This window comes from Myxocyprinus asiaticus, chromosome 4 (genome assembly GCF_019703515.2).
Source record: "Myxocyprinus asiaticus isolate MX2 ecotype Aquarium Trade chromosome 4, UBuf_Myxa_2, whole genome shotgun sequence".
Classification (NCBI taxonomy): Eukaryota; Metazoa; Chordata; class Actinopteri; order Cypriniformes; family Catostomidae; genus Myxocyprinus; species Myxocyprinus asiaticus.
This window is the reverse complement of record NC_059347.1, coordinates 40,125,879-40,146,672: the sequence shown is the minus strand read 5'-3', so window position 1 is coordinate 40,146,672 and position 20,794 is coordinate 40,125,879. Positions and strand designations below refer to the sequence as shown.

Sequence of the window (20,794 nt, the reverse complement as noted above, 5' to 3'; positions counted from 1 at the left end):
CAATGTGATGACTCCCCTGCTCTTACTCGAACCAGCACTGCAAAACACATGCCCACCCCATGCCCTACCAAGTTTTTCAGCTTCCTGTGAAGAAAGGTGTGTTTCTTGAAGGAACGCTATATCATATTTTTTACGTTAAGGAAAGATACAACCTTCCTTCTTTTTATAGGGTTCCCCAGCCCATTAACATTCCTTGTGGAGAGAAACATTTTACCTAAATTAAAGTGTGACGTATTGACATATAAAGATAAACTGTGTACCCAAGGCAAAATTATATAGACCACTTTCCAACATTGAAGTAACAATCAAATCCTGAACAAATAAATGTGCTTTAACCCCGCGCACAACAGTCCCAACTGACATCCATCCCCCGGATATCCGACTGTCCATGCACGCTCACGAGATATTCCGCAACACGATTGTTGAAGTCCGATGGGTTTTTTTCTTTCTTTTTTTCCCTTGTTTTGTTTTTTAAAACATAATTCGTGCCATAAAATTGCACAAAAAGTTATTCCATAAAATAAGCTCCAGTAAATAATCACATTGAACCTACAAAATGAACAAATGGACTCAACAATAAAAAAAGAAGAAAAGAGTAGAGCGAGAGTCAGTGGGCAGCCAACAGAATAACATACCCTCTCAGGCTGTATCAGTAAAATGCACAATGTGTAGTCTGTATTATTGAACGAGTGCAGGCAAAATTACCCACTCACACCATTAAATGAAGGCCATAGCTTGTCGTGGGCATGTAAATGTCTTACGCCCAACCTTGGTGTCAAATCTCAGCTTAGCAGGAAAAAGCAGTGCGAAGCCCACCTTCTGTTGGTGAAGCAATTTTTTACACTCTTTGAATCTGTCATGCTTCGCTTGTGTCGCACTATCAAAATCCAGAAAAACCATGATGTTGTGGTCCTCCCAGCACAACTTGCCTTTATTCCTCGCTGCTCGTAGAACAAAGTCTGTGTCAGCTGACCGCAAGAATCTTGCCAGGATAGATCGTGGTCTGTCACCCATCGCAGGAAGCTGACAGAAAACTCTGTGGGCGCACTCAATTTTGAGCTGGCGGTCCACTGTGTTGTTCAAATTCGGAATAAGCCCGTCCAAAAACTTCACCTTATCTTGATATTCCTTTCCCTCAGGGATTCCAATGAAATTAACATTATTACGCCTGCTCTGATTTTCCATATCCTCTAGTTTTTCCCACATGCATTCCACATCAGCCTTGGTAGCAGGCGGGTTAGCCTGTAGCTCTCCTTCGGCAAACTCCAGAAACTCAACCCATTTTTCAACATCATCCATTCTTGTGATCAGGGTGGAAAGTTTCGCCTCCATAGATGTGATCGCTCTACGTATTTCTGCGAGGCCCTCCAAGTCAGTCGAGATTTTTGTCAGTGCTGCGTAAATGTTAGGGATGTTCAATTCCGACTTTTTTGGAGTTGACTCCGATTCCCAACTCTAGACGTAAGAGTCGATGGAATCGACTCCTCAACTCCATTTATTTTTAGTAAGGATAAGGTTGAAATTCAAGGCCATTGCCAAGGGTGGCAATAGGGGGTAGTGCCTTCTAAAGTGACACAATGTGGCCCTTAAAAATTGCTTGTCAGGCATGAGGGGAAAATTAATTGAATAAATAAAAATCCCCAGGAGTTTTCACTTGTATTAGGTTGTTTAATCCAATAATTTAGATTGCTGGTCCATAATAATTCTGCAGTTTTTCTGTAACTGCTGGTCTAGGATCAGTGTCTCTCACCCAAACCCAAACTATTAGTGGGGCATGAAAAATGACTCTATAATCAGTGGCTACGGTCAACTGAAACCACATCGCTTGCTGTGTATCTGCAGAGATACACAGCAAGATCTTTATATATATATATATATATATATATATATATATATATATATATATATATATATATATATATATATATATAAACTATGCATGTATAACCAATTTTAAATAAAAGTAATGCAATTCATGGAGTAAAACATAAATTATGGTAGCATTATGATAGAGTATGGTATGGTATGATATGCTAATTACACAGCAACTGTTATTTATAATCAAGTCAAGCTAACCTACACTGAGATGACTTAAACGAAATTAATTCACAAGATATATCCCTTGAACATGTGACACATTGCCTACTGGATTTCATTCCAGCTCCCTAAACCTCAACTTCAAGTTGATGCTGATATTGTTGGCAAGACCGCAAGATATGCCAGGTGCAAGTGTGATTTTGCTGCATTCAGTAGTTAGGCCTATATATTTTTCATGTTGGCTGCCATGCCGACGGAAAACAAATCATGCATATCGTTGCTGTCTGATGAAAAGCACGTTTCTCCAAAAAAATTATTTTTCAAGAGCATGGAAAAACTCTATTTCTCATAAACAATCTTACAAAATGATTCGAAAATAACAAAATTAGTCACCTTTAGCACAATAAATAGAATTCTGTCATTACACATCTGTTAGTGAACTGTTCGATATTGTAACTGGACTTCCATGGATTTCCATTAGCAAACGTAGACATACATGGTTTTCTTATCATGGGTTCTTAAATTTGTCTGGCCCACTTGTGGGCCACATACTTAGTTCTGGATTTAGTTCTGGCCCAGTATACGCCTTGGTCCTCGGCCCTGATCTGGCCCACACACTGTAAAGTGAGCAGAACTTTATTGAATGTGTATATCTGTATTTGCTGAAATCTTTTAAATGTATGTATGTATTATTATTTAACTGCCAGACAGTTTATATACGTTTTCTTTTTTACACACCATGTTTTCAAAGATCTCACACATTTAAGACCACAAGCTACTTAATATTTACTGTGTTGAGATGGAGGCCTTATAAATGAGTCAAATTTATTTTATTGTAGACACATTTTTTATTTATTTAAATTCATACATCAATCATGTAGGACAGACAGCAGCATTAAGAAAAAAATTTGGTGTTAAAGGTAGAAAAAATAAATAGCTTGTAAAAGGAAGCTATAACAAAAGCATTGTGCAGACCTTCACTGAAGGGATAGAATGCTTTCGTTTCAAATATGCACCATTTCAAAACTTGCATACTTTTGACTCAAAATGGAATGCAAATCTTTTGTCTCCTATTTTTATCTGTATTTTATAGGTCCTATTGAATTCAATTATATCTAACATAATTGTTAAACAAATTAACACATTTACACTAATTGCATTTCCCCATATGTAAAATCACTCTTGCATTTAGTAAAATATAAAATTCAGTGCTCTTCTGGCTAGAGGGAAAATTTCAGTAATATTAGCCTTATCTGTTCAGCACTACTGTGATTGAACAAACTCTTAACTTATGGACCTATCTCATTAAATAAAAGATTATTTGTATTAAGAACATTTGAAGCTCATGTTTACTCTTCAGTCAAGGGCAACTGATAATGTGTTTGTGGGATTTAGATTATTGACATTTACATTAAATGTACTGTATAGTATACAGTGTCAACTAAAGCTTGGAACAGTAAAGAAAAGTAAACAGAAATATAGATGGTAAAAATCTATATTGCAATCTATCTCAGTGGGGGGGGGGGGGGTTCACAGGAAACATATTTTCTCTTTTTTGAGTCTTAATCATCATAATTATCTTGAGGGCACATGTGTGTGTCCAATAATATACAGTAAGTATCCACTTTTAAATGAACATTTAGCAATAAATAATTCTCTCCTTTAAACTCACTTTTGCCTATATTGGTAATATTGTATGATCCCTTTTATGTACACTGTACCAGTGGATGCTAATAGAAAATGTATTAAAGGCACACGTTGCAGTCTTTTCACCGTTGCTCTCAAACTGGAATAGCTTATTACCAAATGGCTGTATTTGTATAAAAAATCCACAGTGTGTGAGAGAAGGCAATTCCACTTTGATTCTTCATTAAAAAATGTCTTCATTAAAAATACAAAACTACACTCATTCATCCAATTTGTTGTCCTAAATGTGGAAACACTTTACAGATAAAATGTTGTTGTATGTTGTTCACATTCAGCTATTATTTGGTCAGCAAAGGATTGTACTTCCAAATATGGTTTCTTCCAGTGTTGTGATATGAAAATCTGACAGCCTTGGAGGGTAATACCAGTATAACAAACAAAGTAGTAGATATTAATAGGAAACAGGCTCATTGCTAACATAAGTTGGCAAATTAAAATGAGTGAAATCAATTAGTCTAGCATGCAAAAAAGATACTAAAATGCAGTCTTTTGCGGACACTCTTACTTGAAAAATTTATATGACCACCTTTCAGGTACCTCCTTAATTTGTACTCATTTAGATGCAGAGTAAACTGCACTGTATTATGGAGGAATGTGACAGATTTTTAACAGAATTTCAGCAGGTTTGTGCATAATTTCTTTTTTTTTAATCCTCTCTAAACAACTGTGAATATTATTATAGCTTGTATTGATTGAGGTAGATCTCCATTTTGATCTTTGTAACTGAAACTGAGCAAAATATAAACATCACAGAGAAGTAGTTTAATCCATGATATTGATAATATTTCATATCAAATGCCCTTGTTATGCTTAATAAGTGATATCCAATCTAACGTTCTATTCCAAAGAGCTCCTTTGCTTGTTTCTGAAGCATGGTTGAGGCTTTCTCAGTCACTATCCACTACAATGGATCCCACCACCTCCCAATTCTCTGACACTATACACACTCTAAGCCTTAGCAGTCTTGGTAAAAGCATTCTCCTACAACTACCTCTGGTCTCTTATCTGGGTTGCATTTCCCATGTTCTAGAAACTTGCCTGTGTAGTCCATGCACACTACAGTACGGTGGCGCTCTCCTGGTCCGCAAGTCCGTGAGCATGCGGACCACGTCCCCATCTGCCACGTGGGACAGGGCAGATCCCCACAGGGCCGGATGTCTGCAGGTCGCAGGTCAGCATCACAGAGGAAAGACAGGGACCCCTCCCCATCTCTACACTCCACGCTCCTCCTGGACCATCCAGCACCACAGCTCTTGGAGCACTCAGACCACTCACCCAAGACCCAGTCAGCCCCACCAAAAGGCAAGATCACATGTGGTGAAATCCTGCTCTCTGTGCCAGGCTTGCTAAAAGGTACATCCCTTGGCAAAAAAAAGATGTACTTGATCCTGGGGGGTGAGGCGTCTCCAGCTGTGGACAACAGCTGGACAGTGATGGCTTCTTGAAGCTTGTGATAGCTGAGAAGTCGCTCCAAGGTTGTTGAAGAGCCACTGTAGCGTAGCATGGCTCCAGGCACTGGGATGTCCTGCTCTGCCATGGACACTGAGAAATTTCCATTCAGAATGTAGGTTCCATCTTCTGCCTTCACCGCTAAGTAGTTACCATCGTGTGTGATACCTCGATGGCTGCGTTGTTTTATGTCAATATTAGTGGCCCCAGCAGGTATGGTAACAATATCATTGTAACCAAAACTGTGGAAATATTATAAGGAAAAATCAAAATGCAAGAATCTTGGTTATATCAGCAGTCCATTACTTCTCCAGTGTTTACAGCATGTTGTAATTTTCTAACATTTTAAGTGTCATTAGTAATGCTTAAATGAATAGTTTGTCCAAAAATGAAAATTCTGTCATTATTTACTTACTCTAATATCTGTACAAACCTGTATGACTTTATTACTTAAGTGGAACATAAAATGTTTTTTTTGTTTTTTTAAAGTCTTCACACAGCTTTTTGCCCTATAATGAATGTGATTAGTGATTCTGGGCTGTCAAGGAGGGTTGAAGTCATAATATTTGGTCACAAGACAAGCAAGAACCAAAGAGGTTTGATGTTATAGACTTTCAACCTGCACCATAGTTGCCATTTTTAATTTGGGCACTGCATATTCAGCTCATGAATGATTTGATTTCATTTGAGAATTAATAAAGACTTAATTTTTGTTCTGTTCATCACACAAACTGATCTCATGGCTTCAGAACACTTGTAATGTTGTTTGAATATTGAATGGTGAAAGGATGTTTAGATATTTTTGCCAGAGAATAAGACAAAAATTATTGTTATAACTGTAAGAAAGTAAAGTAAGAAAATAATTGTTTCGCATTGTGTGGGTTTAAAGCAACATTTAGATGACAGAATTGTAATTTTTGGGTTAACTATCCTTTTAAATATACTCAGTGTACAAATTTACTCAGTATCCTACTTACGTAGCTTTATTTAGTGAGCCACCTATTTTCCTACAGGTTGTACCATCACCTCCGCAGACTCCACACTTATCCAGCCTTTGGTTGGAGCCTATCACCAGGTCACAACCAGCTTTGATGCACTGACCCTGAACACAGATAGATGTGGTGTCTGGCCCACAGGTGGTGCCATCCACAACCTGCCCAGCATACAGCAAAACACAAACGAAGGTTCAGTGTTAAAGTGTTAGGATAGCCAAAAACCTGAAACTTGAACCAAGAAATAATGTGCATTTATATTGCAATGGCAGCCTAAGTGCTCAAGTGAGAGGAAAATGTTAAGCAGTTGTAGCTCAAGGAAAGGAAAAACAGTTAAACTGAACAGTTTAACAACATAAAGAGGAATAGCAAAAACATTGGGCTGATGACGCAAAACTAACTACATTTCAACTATATCTGAAATATCTGTTTCAGAGAGGTGCACACAAGAGCTTAAACAAGTAGCTGTACTGTGGGGTTAGGGTACTCAGGTTTCACATTTTACAACAGGGAAAATATTTCATGCATGAGAGTTTAGTGGGAGTGTAAAGATATCAATGGGCCTGTGGCAAGAGAAAAGTTTAAGAAAGAGGCCAGACATCTCACTAAATCTGCAGAGCAGTGCTTCTCAAACTTTTCAGGACAAGTACCACCTTCGATCAAATCAGAAGATTCAAGCAACACCTAGTCACCATCAATGTTCACTCAAATATTTTTTCAGCATTCTGCAAAAAAAGTTTTTTTAGCACAGTCTTGAGGATTGTGAGCAACATACACAATGCCATATTTGATTAATATCAATATTCCTGCAGTTCACACAATCACTAAGAGTGTGTTTCTAAAATACACATATACAATGTTAACATTTAGAAGTTTTGCAATCTAGTTCAAACAAATTGGGGGAGGGGGGAGGGCTATATATGTGGGCTATATATGACTCTTATAGATGTACATTACAAATAAAACATGGAAAACATTGAATAAAATCTATATTTTAGTTATTTTTAATGCTAATATCCCAGGTCGTGCCGCACACCACTTGAGGGCACTAACATTCACACTCACACACAGTTTGAGAACCACTGCTTTAGAGCATATACACGGAGGAGAGTAAAATATATTTAGCTTCTTCACATTATTACTAATCAAACTGGTTTAAAAGGAAACGTTTTCAATGCATGTGCACCTTAGCTTCAAAAACTTTGAATTCGTTGGTCCCTTTGGCTCGGCAGACAAGCCTGCAACGGTCTCGTGAAGAGACACCTGAATGTTTGGGGATCCACTGCTTTATATTCCCTTGAATGTCCAAATAACGGTCAGTGTTATACTTCTCACATTGCTCCTCTCTGAAGCTTTTTCCTGTGGATAAAAATGGTCACTATGAATAAAGTGATCATAACGAATGCATGGTCTTAAAAAGCAGAGTATCTTTTGACCTCAATCCTTCTCTAGCCCTCAATAATGTGACCTATGCCACCCAAAGTCTGTATGGAGAGAGTTTATTTATAAAATGTTACCATGGTCTCCTGGGCATGTCTGAGTATTGCAGGATTGGTATTTGACCCTCTGTCCCACACAGTACAATCCTCCATTCTGTGGCACTGGGGCAGTGCACTCACGGTAAGAAAACTCCACACCCCCACCACATGTCCGTGAGCATGGCCCCCAAGGGCCCCATTCACCCCACCCGCCATTGACTTGCACCTGGAACAAAAATAGAGGCTGTTAGATATACATTTCACTCTAATATGTAGCACCTAGTACAAAAATAATGTTTGCATTATGCCAGGTCAAACTTCAAATGCCTCTATAACAAATTCTTGTATAAATCCACTTTTATAACGCACTTGCATAAATTGCCTATGTGCAATAACAGAGTGCCATTTTCAATTAAAATGCATAACAAAATGCACATTGATCTGGCCATGCATGTAAAGGCTCCTAAACACCACTTCCAGTAAGCATAGTGCTGACGGAATGTGAGCATACCACACTGCATTTCTTTTAGAGTTTTTTACGAGTTGGCTGAAGGATGTCTTCTCACAGCCAGGCCGTCTGGGATCACAAGCTGGGGATTTTTTTTTAACACACTGCACTAAATATAATCATACTTTTTTAAGGGGCTTTGCTGAATACATTGCATCTTAAATGGGTGGCTCAAAAATAATTGAGCTTTTTAAGGCTAACTCTACTGTATATAAACTCTAAATCTCTCACTGTTTCTCCCCTCACTTTCTCTTTGGCATTTAAAAGCTGGATTTAAAGTAGATTGATTATTTTAAGCTGCTCAGAGACAGGGACCAGTTGGGATCCAAGAGGAGGAATGGGTTTTATTTCTGAAGGGGAAATTTTTTTTTTAAGTCTGACTTTGAGTGACTCTGAGGACTCTTTCAAACATGTAAACAGCATTGTGAATAGAATGTGTAATCTTGAGCAGACACTAGTATAAGGAAGGGAAATACACTGGCCAAAAAAACAAAGTCGCCGTTTGGATTTAAATAAGCAGATACATTAGAGCCTATGATTGGATCATTATTGCAGTGATTAATATGTTTCAGCTGGCAACAGTTCTTTTAACCCTAACTGATGCAGTGTGTAGCTTCTCATTTCTTAAACAACCATGTCGGAAGATGTATCCTGTGGTCGTAGAAAAGATGTTACTGTGTTTCAGAAGGGACAAATTAGTGGCCTGCATAAAGCAAAGAAAACAACTAAGGAGATTGCTGAAATCACTGGAAATGGGTTAAGAACTGTCCAATGCATTATTCAAATCTGGAAGGATAGTGGTGAACTGTCAGCTTCACAGAAGAAATGTGGTCGAAATTTATTTTTGAATGATCATGATCGGAGATCACCAAAACACTTGGTGAAGTACCATCATAAAATATTGACAGTAGAAATCACAGATATGTTTAATATTGAAAGTAAGAGCATTTCCACACGCACAATGCAACGAAAATTTACAGGATTGGGACTAAACAGCTGCATGGCCACAAGAAAGCCACTTGTTAGTGAGGCTAATTGGAAAAAACGACTTCAATTTGCTAGGGAGCATAAAGATTGGACTTTGGAGTAATGGAAAAAGGTCATGTGGTCTGATGAGTCAAGATTTACCCTATTCCAAAGTGATGGGCGTGTCAGGGTAAGAAAGGAAGCGCATGAAGCAGTGCACCCATCATGCATAATGCCCACTGTACAAGCCTCTGGAGGCAGTGTTATGATCTGGGGTTGCTTCAATTGGTCAGGTCTAGTCTCAGCAATGTTATGCGGCAATAAAATGAAGTTAGCTGACTATCTGCATTTACTGAATGGTCAGGTTATCCCATCAATGGTGTTTTTTAATACCTGATAGCACGGCGTATTCTAGGACGACAATGGCAAGATTCATCTAGATCAAATTGTGAAAGAGTGGTTCAGGGAGCATGAGGAATCATTTTCCGGATTTCAGGAGTCCTGACCTTAACACCATTGAAAGTCTTTGAGATGAGCTGGAGAAGACTTCACGGAGTGGTTCGACTCTCCCGTCAACAATACAAGATCTCGGCCAAAAATTAATGCAAATCTGGAATGCGTGTCATAATCAAAGCTAAAGTCAGTCCAACGAAATATTAGAGTATGCTACTTTTTTTTTGGGCCAGGCAGTGTATATTAAAATTTTGAGGAAATAATTGAGACAGTATGTGTTTACAATGTTTAAAGGAAGGGCCATAAGCAAGGCCAAAGTGGCAGTTATTTTTTTTTTTTAGAATTATGGTGCCCATAAATCTGTGCATGGGCATTTCCAGTCATTTTTTTCTCACTATAGATGTATATGTGCTGACAGGTAAAGTGCGATAAAACAGGATGACGCAGATACACACATCCTGCTCGCCATACATACCTTCTCCTCTCCCGCCTCCTTCAGTGCACTTGACACGCACAAACCCTCACGACATCTCCTGTCCTCCCTGCAGGGAGTGCCGTCAGCCCAGGGCAGGCTTCCATTCCGAGTGGTGCATTGCATCTTTCCTTCCTCTCGACACCACAGCTGTGCACAGACCTGATCTTCAGGGGTGTTGGGACAACGGGTATACTCCTCCCCGAAAGCCTGCTGACACTGCCTGTCTAGTCCATATGTGTGGCCGGGGAGCTCGGCAGGTAAAGGGAGGGCATTCTCAGGTGGATCCAGCAAGCAGTCACCTGAGTAGTGGAAAAGGAGTGCACATGCAGAGAGATTGTTAACTTTCAAAATTGAAAGTTTGCTTATAATTTACTCACCCTCAGGCCATCCAAGATGTATCTGAGTTTCTTTCTTCAACAAAACAGAATTTAAGATTTTTAGGATTTCATTTCAGGCCTCCTCCTTTAAACAGTGCAAGTGAATGAACTCAGTTTTTTTGACAGTGCAAAATGCATATTTAGGGTGCATCAAAATAATCCACGTGACTCCAGTCGACAAAATAAAGTTCTTCTGAACCCAAACGATTGATTATTTTTAGAAACAAAACAATACTTATATACTTTTTAACTACAAATGTTCGCTTCCGTACATCTCTGTGATGCGCGCTCATGAGATGACGTAAGCTCTTTGGATGACGTAAACTCGTTGGTAAGGTCACGCGTGGAGGAGGAGGCAGGAAGCACTTCATTGTTTACAAGAGAAACTTGCACAGACCACTGACCAAGCACCTTTCACAAGCCAAAACAGTCCAAAACAATTTCAAGCATAATGTCGGAGGATTTTGATTTTAGAAGAGAAGAGGAGATGTAGTTTTTCGACCAACCCTACCTATTTGAGCCTGAATACACCGATGAGGAACTGTGGGAGATGGAGGAGGCTGCAGCAGCGGCGCAATCACAAGTCTCAGGGAGGCAGAGATCTATGGAGACATGGTGGTGCACATGTAGTAAATGCCAACCAATACCAACAGAGGCAGAGAGCCTGTGCTGCCACGATTGAACCATAGCAATCCCACCGTTGGAAACAATTAGCGAGGCAGCCGGTGAGAACACTCCTAGTCCTAGCTGCATTACCGAACATTTGGTTTTCCACCATTACTGAGCCCCAGCGTTTTAGAGGTGTTTTTCTCCTGCCTCCTCCTCCACGCGTGACTTTACCAACAAGCTTACATCATCCCTCTCATGAGCGCGTCACAGAGATGTACGGAAGCGAACATTTGTAGTTAAAAAGTATATAAGTATTGTTTTGTTTCTAAAAATAATCAATCGTTTGGGTTCAGAAGAACTTTATTTGTTGACTGGAGTCGTGTGGAATATTTTGATGCATCCTACATATGCATTTTGGACCATCAAAAAAATGGAGTACATTCACTTGCATTGTTTAAAGGAGGAGGCCTGAAATGAAATCCTAAAAACCTTAAATTCTGTTTTGATGAAGAAAGAAACTCAGATACATCTTGGATGGCCTGAGGGTGAGTAAATTATCAGCAAATTTTCATTTGAACTATTCCTTTAAGGGCAAGTGCAATAAATGCAGTTGCGACTGTTTATTATATCATCATTATTTAATATCTATTTAATGTTTAATTTTTTTCCCCCTTATACTTTTTGTCAGTTTTTTTCATAAACTGATGGTTAGATAAATTGCAATATGGCTCAGAAGGTAGGGGAGTTGTGGGGTAAAATGGTTCTTAGAGGATACAACTCTCTTTTTTAAATGAAGTACACTGTTATCGTATACTCAAAATCGAATACCTAATTTTGCAATATTGCAATAAGGAGTTGAGCTTTAGATAATTGTCAACACTGTTCCATTTTTATGTTTTATGCTGTATTTTTCCTTCATGATTGCTTCAGAATTCATTCTTGCTTCTGTAATGATGTTTATGAAGTTGCATTGTTATTCTCGATCAGCCAGTTGCTATTGACTGAGCCTTTGGATGTTTACTTCAGCTAAACCAATCACTTATATTCACTCAGTCTAAACCAGGTGTGCATGCTGGCTTGAGGGGATTTTTTTTCATTGCAGAGAGATCTAACTGCGTAAGACATAACAGTCTCCCATTTGGAGCTTTCCATTATGTAATCTATTATTGTGGAGCTTTAGTTAGCACACTCTGGTCCAAAATATTGAATCGGGAACAAAGGAAAGTATAAATGTACTGTAAGGAATGTCTACTCTGTGTCCTTCCTAAACATAGTTTTATCCATATGGATCAGAGAGGATATGGAGACAAAATAACACCTTGAAAGAATCATGCAGACTTCTCGACTTTAAGTATGTGTTGCAAACAGCTTAATTTCTGAAATATTAAGATCTGGGTGAAATACAGTGAAATGAAACCCTTTTCTGTTTACACACGTAAAACATTTTACTGTTTGAATACTCAGTAATGAAAGGCTTTTGTTACAACGGAAACAGGCTTAACAACAATGGAAAATAACAGCCTAGAAACCATATCAGTTCTTAGTCTACCTGTGGCAACAGTGCGACCGGTAAAGACAGCATGTGCTTGGCTACACATAGTGTCTCTGTGAGGGAAAACAGTTGTTAAACCTGGAATGTGTGAGTCACTGAAGATGAGTCTGAGATACCGACGGAGATAAATCAACAACTGAAGCAAAAATGTCTACCACATTTCTTGAGATGTCACTTTCTTTTATCTGAACTCATCTTTTTTGTGAATTGTTCTGTTATCTTTGAACCAAAGTAGGCATTAGATATCCTCCTGAAAGACAACCTTAATTTAACCACCTTAGTAGTGGGATCAATTCTTTCAGATATCTCAAAGTCCTATTTTACACCCCAAATTGGTAAGCAAACCACAGCTTCATAGATAGAAATATATATATATATATATATATATATATATATATATATATATATATATATATATATATATATATATATATATATACAGTTGTGCTCAAAAGTTTGCATACCCTTGGAGAATTGGTAATATATGTACCATTTTTAAAGAAAACATGAGTGAGCAGGCAAAACACATTTCTTTTATTTCTTATGGGATTCATATTCAACTGTAGGTTATAACAGAATGGCACAATCATAAAACAAAGCGTGGCAACAAATAAAAAAATGAAATGACACCTGTTCAAAAGTCTGCATACCCTTAGTTCTTAATACTGTGTATTGCCCCCTTTAGCATCAATGACAGCGTGCAGTCTTTTGTAATAGTTGTCTATGAGGCCCCAAATTCTTGCAGGTGGATTAGCTGCCCATTCGTCTTGGCAAAATGCCTCCAGGTCATGCAAAGTCTTTGGTCGTCTTGCATGAACTGCACGTTTGAGATCTCTCCAGAGAAGCTCGATGATATTAATGTCAGGAGACTGTGATGGCCACTCCAGAACCTTCACCTTTTTCTGCTATAACCACTGGAGGGTCAACTTGGCCTTGTGCTTAGGGTCATTATCATACTGGAAAGTCCAAGAGTGTCCCATGCGCAGCTTTCGTGCAGAAGAATGCAAATTGTCTGCCAGTATTTTCTGATAACATGCTGCATTCATCTTGCCATCAATTTTCACAAGATTCCCAGTGCCTTTAGAGCTCACACCCCCCCAAAACATCAGTGAGCCACCACCACGCTTCACAGTGGGGATGGTATTCTTTTCACTATAGGCCTTGTTGACCCCTCTCCAAACATAGTGCTTATGGTTGTAACCATAAAGCTCTATTTTGGTCTCGTCACTCCAAATTACAGTGTGCCAGAAGCTGTGAGGTGTGTCAAGTTGTTTTTTGTGGCATTGGCGCAGTAAAGGCTTCTTTCTGGCAACTCGACCATGCAGCTCATTTTTGTTCAAGTATTGTCGTATTGTGCTCCTTGAAACAACCACACCGTCTACCTGACCTTGGCTTGGTATCAAGAGATCCCCGAATTTTCCACTTCTTAATAAGTGATTGAACAGTACTGACTGGCATTTTCAAGGCTTTGGATATCTTTTTATATCCTTTTCCATCTTTATAAAGTTCCGTTACCTTGTTACGCAGGTCTTTTGACAGTACTTTTCTGCTCCGCATGGCTCAGTATCTAGCCTGCTCAGTGCATCCACATGAGAGCTAACAAACTCATTGACTATTTATACACAGACACTAATTGCAATTTTAAAGGCCACAGGTGTGGGAAATGTACCTTTAATTGCCATTTAAACCTGTGTGTGTCACCTTGTGTGTCTGTATCAAGGCCAAACATTCAAACTTTTGATCATGGCCAACTATGCGATAATAAATGGCTTCATATGATCACTATCCTTAAATAAAAGACTTTTATTTTATATTTAAAGTTTTTTTTGCATGATATTTCAAAATCAATGCCAAAATGTCACAGTTTCTGCCAGGGTGTGCAAACTTTTGAGCACAACTGTATACTGTAAGTACAAACACTTATTCATGTTTAGATAAAGTGAATGAGCGAGAGCTTACTGTGCAAAGTTAGTTTTGACAGCTCAGCAAAATTACACAGTGTGGTCCAACCAGCCCATTATTAGTGGTTACAGAGTAAGTGATGATAAAAGAGGAGTTTTAAAAAATCTAAAAGAAAGTAAATTCATAAAACACAGGCATTCACATTATAGAGATTTTTCACCACACTCTAAGTTCAAAATTATACAGTAGATTCTCTGTGACATGTTTCCATTAACTTCAAAATGACAGATGGACAATGCAGGCCAACTGTCTCAAAAACATATTTTTTTATTTATTTATTTATTTTTTTTCTGGGAAATATGCAGAATTCAAATCTAAAGCCAAAAACAAATGAAAACTGAAAACCTTATGTTGACCAAGAGAAACCAGCTGTAAAAAACAATTACCCAGAAAGCAAGGGAAAACAAATGCATGAGTACTTCTGCTTTTCAGTGAATTCTTTCTCACTGACATTAAATGTATTGAAAAAGTTAAATGAGTAAAACAGTATTCTGACAAACAGAGAGGGAACATACCGTGGCCATTGTCGAAGAACTCTGTGATGTACTGAGCACTACATGGGGACCAGGGAAGAGATTTGTTGAGGTGGACAAAGAAAGGAGCCATCATATTGTGTCCATGGAGATGCCCGAACCATTTCTCACAGTTTTTAGAGTCATCATGTGGCATGCTGAGTACATGGCCTGAAAAAACAAAGAAACAAAGAGGGAGATGCAAAGTGAGAAAGAAAAAGAAGAAAAGTAGAGGAAAACAGAGTGATGTACAGTATCTGTATAGTTTAACAACTTTTCCATGTCAGTGTACTTCTCCAGATGACTGTAGGCAATATATCTTTCATTGATGTTTATCACTGCGTCTCAGTGTGTACTTACAACCAAATATTCACACAAGAATCCTGCAGCTACTACTACTGCAACTGCCCTTTGTAAAACACACTTTACTTATCTTTTGAACACATACTGTATTTGTGTGTGCACATTCTGTATGATCTTTATAAGCTTTAGTACCGAGAGTAGAGTGTGACTGGGAAATTTTTTAAATCAAGGTGACAGTAACGCAGTAACTCAGACATAGTAACTCAGTGTATTTTGGCTCTACATTAATTGATGACTCAGTCTGGAGAACATGCTCTTGTCCAGACATTTAGTAGAGTGAGATGTTCAACAACAGACATGGAGTCTGGTCATGTGTACATGTTTGTGAGTGTGTGCGTCTATGTATATAGATGTGTGTGTGTGTGTGTCTGAACATACCAAGTTCATGTGACACAGTGAAAGCTGCCTGAAGGCCATTGTCCTCAATAACGGAGCAGCTTCTTTTGGGGTCACACATAGTGCCAATATCAGCTACACCCAGAGTGTCACAATCCTTATATCCACAAATATCCTGAGGTCAAAAAGAGAGAGAGACAAGTTGGAAAAGGAGAGTGAGAGATGTGAGACATGATTGGAGAAAAGACAGGAGACGAGAGGAGATGAGAGGAGAGAGGGACACATTTGAGACATTGATATCCAGACATCACTCCATTAGTTCTAGACAGACCTTTTTCCTTAAGCAGGCTCTTGCCAGCAAAACATATTTGTCAGTGTTTCCATCATAAAATGAAGCAAATACATGGTAGACTGCGTATTACAAAAAACAAGAGGGAGAAAATTAACTGTAAGATAGTTGGACCACCCAGCATATCTAGACCAAAGAGCCTGTCCAGCACTTTTCTGTCCAGGCTGGGATAACCTTGACTGGAGAAGACATCTCAGTGGAAGCCATGAACCAGAGACACACAGACCTCCACTAAACAAAACCACCTGTTTCTCCATCTAGCCCCAGCAGAGCTGAGACCACCATTCTGTTCTATTGCTCTCAGCTGGAAGTCTAGCCAAAGTTTTGTTTCTCCTCCATCTACTTTATACAGTGTTAACCCTCTGGTTTTTGAAGAGCAACAATATCATGCTTGCTGTCTCCAAGATTGGACAGTAAAGGGTTCCCTGCTGATCAATATGATCATGACCCTGTCTCTGAGAGAATGAAATTACTTCTTGTTTTGGAGAAGTGGTAGCCAAGTAAGTAAATCAAATGTTAAAGGTAATTATGTCTGTAAAACATGATAAATGTGCTGCTGTGTTCTGATGTGGACCGGAAATGTTGGGGAGTTGGAGTTGCCATCTTTCCCAATGGAAAAATGAATTAAATGACCTACATATTTCAAAATTTTACATGAAAATCTGGTATTAAAAGTCCAATCCTGTTAGAAATTTAATAAGCCTGAAACTAAACCTGACCCAACATCAGTGTGATTGCTACCATTGTTGGTTACTTCTTTGCTCGAGAAGAGCTTACAAGCTGAAAGAAGCATCTTTTTAGAACATCTCCATTTATTTTCTTCCATCCACAGTAATGCAGATTCTCTCTTTGGATTCATTCTTCCATTTTCCCAGTCCTTTTATCCCTTTATTTATTTGTTTTATCGATTTCTCCAATTTCCCAAATTTCAATTTTTTTTCATACCACGCATTTCAATGAGTATTTTGGAGTTTGGCTAATCGTTCACAGCATCTTGGTTAGCATTAGCCACTTGGCAAGGTTTGCAGGTGTTTGTCATCTTATTGATTCCCACATTGGGGTTTCGTCTACTTTGTGTTTTTAACTCACCTCTTAGCTACTTAAGCAAACTTGTATATTGAGAACCCAATTGTTGTGTTCTGAATTGATGACTGGGGTAGTTTTTAACTTGTTAGGTGAAGAGCTCTGTTACAGTGCAGCTATCTCAAGGGGAAGCTTCTTCTATTTATATTGATTTTGTCATTAAACTTTTGACTACTTTATTATGAAAAAAATAATAATGACGTCTATTTATGTTTCTCACCTCTCTTGTGAACAAGATGGCAGTATCATAGTGTTCTGGATGCCTCTGGCTACCTGGGTTGAAAAGCTGTTGCCACATGCAGAAATTTCGCAGAGCAACACCACCATTGCTGGAAAGCTCAGGCCCCACCTCCTCATCGTCCACAACCAACATCTTCACTACCACCAGACTAACAGCATTTTTCAGGCTAGGGTGCGCATAGATTTGCGCTGCCATGGACATCACAGTCAGTAGATAGTGCTGCAGAAAGAACAGAGAAAAAATAGAAACCCAGAAGTGAGACACAAGTCTGTAGATATATTACACAATGCATAAAAAAAAAAAAAAGTGGTCCAAATCTGTAGGCTTGTGAGACCTAAATATTTAAACATTTGTTCTTCTTTCTAACAATAAAATGGGTCAAAACAACTCCTGGCCATCCTTCTTTTCCAGATGGTTCTTTAACTCCCTCTTTCTTTCTTTTTTCTACCACACGCACATACTGATTCACAAGTTTCATATTTTGTTACACTCTGTATAACCAACCCCACAGTCACCCTCAAACCACAAGTTTTAGTGATTTGCCTTATTTATATTTCTCTTCATATCTTAAGCCACTGACTGATCATTGTGAGCTAACCTTCAATGTGTAGTCCTCATTGCAGTATGACTTTTCCTATGATACAGTAGGACTTGGGAATACAGCAGCAATTGCACGAGAATGAGGAGTGACTCTTATGAAAATTAGCTCCTGAATGATAGTTTTGTCATGAAATACTTGAAAATATCTTACAGTACATAAGGCTTTAGCGAAACATATGTAGCAGTTATATGTGGTCAGTGGTACACCATTTAAAGGGATAGAGACAGAATATCCCCTACCTCTGTTTACTTACATATAGACCTTAAGGGCAACATTGTCAAGCCATTCAACCATTTTGTTTGATGATTGTTGAATAGCTGAATAAAAAAACAAAAAAACAATACTGGTACAGATTCGAAGACGACTCGCTGTTCTTAAAGGGAAAGTTCACCCAAAAATGAAAATTCTCTTGTCATTTATTAGGGATGTGCCTGAAGCCGAATACCTTATTCGGAAAGGCACGAATAATGACTTCAAAACGAATAACGGATTCATCCGAATATAAAAATTTTCGTAAAACTGATTATCCAAGAGGCACAAGGATAAAGGGACATTTTAAATAAACACAAAAAATTACAACAAACTTAATTGGGTGGTCTGTTTAATCCTTTACTGTCAGAAAAGAATGTGCAAAAATTGTACCTTTAGGGGTACAGCAGCTCGTCACTGGGGCAGTACCCTCAAAGATACACCCACTGTACCCTTTATGTTAACTGGAACGTATTTGTACCTTACCTGTCCCGAAAGTGTAGCCTACATATTAGTATCTTAAGGTGAAAGGAAGGTACAGTGGGTGTACCTTTGAGGGTAGTGCCCCAGTAACGAGCTGTTGTACCCCTAAAGGTACAATTTTTGCACACACACACACACACAAAAAAAAAAAAAAAAAAAAAAAAAAATAATAATAATAATTCTGAAAGTGTTTCGAATGAGTGGCGAAACGTCTTCGATACGTGGATAACTAGTAGTGGCTTGACTGACTTTTACATGTTTTTATTTTATTTTATTTTTTTACGATCGACAATGTAAAGACTGTAAAGTTGCATTAATCATTGTGCATGGTTTGGCTATTTAAACAAAATAAAATCACTTAAAAACAAATTGTGACTTCTCGACCCACCTTGATCTCGTCTCCATAGAAACGGGCCATTGAAGCGTCAGCAACTATCAGTGTCTCGATGTATCTCGCAGATGACACGAATCTTTTTGCACGTCTCAGTTTGCCGTCTTCGTCTTCTCTAGAGTTCAAATTGGTCTCTGTCACAAAATTGTCTATTTTCACTTGATCAAAGAGCATTTTTGACGCTGTTTGACTGTTGGAAAAAACTCGCCTTTTGACGACGTGCACCTGAGGAAAGTTCCCGGTGGTCTTGCCACTTGCTTTGGGCTGAATAAAGTACTCGTCTCCTTGCGTTATGAAAGTACCCTGAATGCCGTGACACAGACTGACAGCAACTACCGATTCCTTTTCAGAGTTGACTGTTCCTGTGTAGAAACAGTCTCTGAGCTCCACACCGCTGTCCTCGTACTTGTTGACATCCATGAGAGCACCTTCGCTCCTGGAGCCGTGCAGAACTGAGGGGAGATTCTTTGCTTTAATGCGTTGAACGTTTAATGCTGGAGCCACAAATCTGCTATCCGGTGTCAGGTCAAGCAGGAAAAGTTGACCAAACGCATTGATCCTAAAACGCTGTCTCTCCCCATTCCAAAAAACACCTCTTCTAAGTGTAAGGTTTACTGGCACAGTCTCCTCTTTCTCGTTTAGCTCACCCAGAGCAATCTGAGACATTATGAGATTCACTAAGACAAATTTATAACAACTAATTATGGAGACCATTTTATGGGTAAATAAATGCAAGTATTCGAATAAGTATTTGAATTCGGAAATATCCAGCGCTGTATGGTTTAAAATATGAAAACTTAGAAAATGAATACGGAACGCACAGATGAAGACTCCAACGGTAAATAAAAGAAGAAAAAAGAAGAAGAAAAAAAAACGAATATTGCAGACAGTCAAAAAATAAATGTAAACGGCTTTTATCAAAGTCTCGAGAAATTAATACAATAAACTTGATCCAATGAAAAAATCCTCATCTAGCTCACACTGTATAAGCGATGAATGCTCGTGCTGCTGGTATTTATACAGTACGCATACGCGGTTTATTTTTGATATTCATTCTCTTTCTCCTCCCCTTCGTGCAACAAAGCAAAGAAGAAAAAAATCGGTTTGATCCAATGGGGCTACCGGGACGCCCCCTTTCCACTACTGTGGGCCTTGCTTACAGCTATTACTATAACAGCCGGCTGGAATGCTGAAGGCCATTCAAAGTAGGTGTAAGTGTAAAACCGTGACAATGTTTGAAAGCGTGTTAAAATGAATGAAAATCTTGGGAGGAATGCAGGTGTACCTAACAAGTAAATGGCTGTCTGTCACATTGATTTTCAAGTAGGCCCATCACATACACTGCAATCTCCTAAATCCCTAAAGAACAAAACAGAAGAACATATAATAAACCAAGTTGTGTGCAATACACACAGTAAGACCGAATGATGCAGCCAGATCATTTATCTTGGCACAATGCAGGCAAACTGATTTCAGGTTGTTTTCCAAATCACCGCTGAGAGGCAGCATTGTAACATTTATAGAATTAATCTGTAAACTACACGCCTTTCTGCAGAGGCTACCATTTAACAAGATATCGTATGATATTCTACAGTACCACCAAGGGAAAAAACACTGCCCA

General features: G+C 38.7%; 1 protein-coding gene across 1 annotated transcript; it reads right to left on the bottom strand.

Annotated features, from left to right (window-relative positions):
- Positions 1–2,871: 2,871 nt before the first annotated feature.
- Positions 2,872–20,143, bottom strand: LOC127437543 (A disintegrin and metalloproteinase with thrombospondin motifs 8-like). Its single transcript, XM_051692533.1, has 9 exons — positions 19,171–20,143; positions 17,429–17,668; positions 15,819–15,951; positions 15,081–15,248; positions 10,066–10,364; positions 7,703–7,889; positions 7,372–7,544; positions 6,171–6,346; positions 2,872–5,435 (listed from the first exon to the last, which is right to left on the bottom strand). Exons 1-9 carry the CDS (start codon positions 19,885–19,887, stop codon positions 4,700–4,702), a joined length of 2,829 nt encoding a protein of 942 aa, XP_051548493.1. The 5' UTR covers positions 19,888–20,143; the 3' UTR covers positions 2,872–4,699.
- Positions 20,144–20,794: the final 651 nt, after the last annotated feature.

Coding starts and splice junctions, on each gene's coding strand:
- LOC127437543 (XM_051692533.1), bottom strand. CDS start 19,887: ATGGTCTCCATAATTAGTTGTTATAAATTTGTCTTAGTGAATCTCATA. Junction 15,952..17,428: donor CCATCTTGTTCACAAGAGAG/GTGAGAAACATA, acceptor TTTTGACCTCAG/GATATTTGTGGATATAAGGA. Junction 5,436..6,170: donor GGCTCACTAAATAAAGCTAC/GTAAGTAGGATA, acceptor ATATTTCCACAG/TTTTGGTTACAATGATATTG.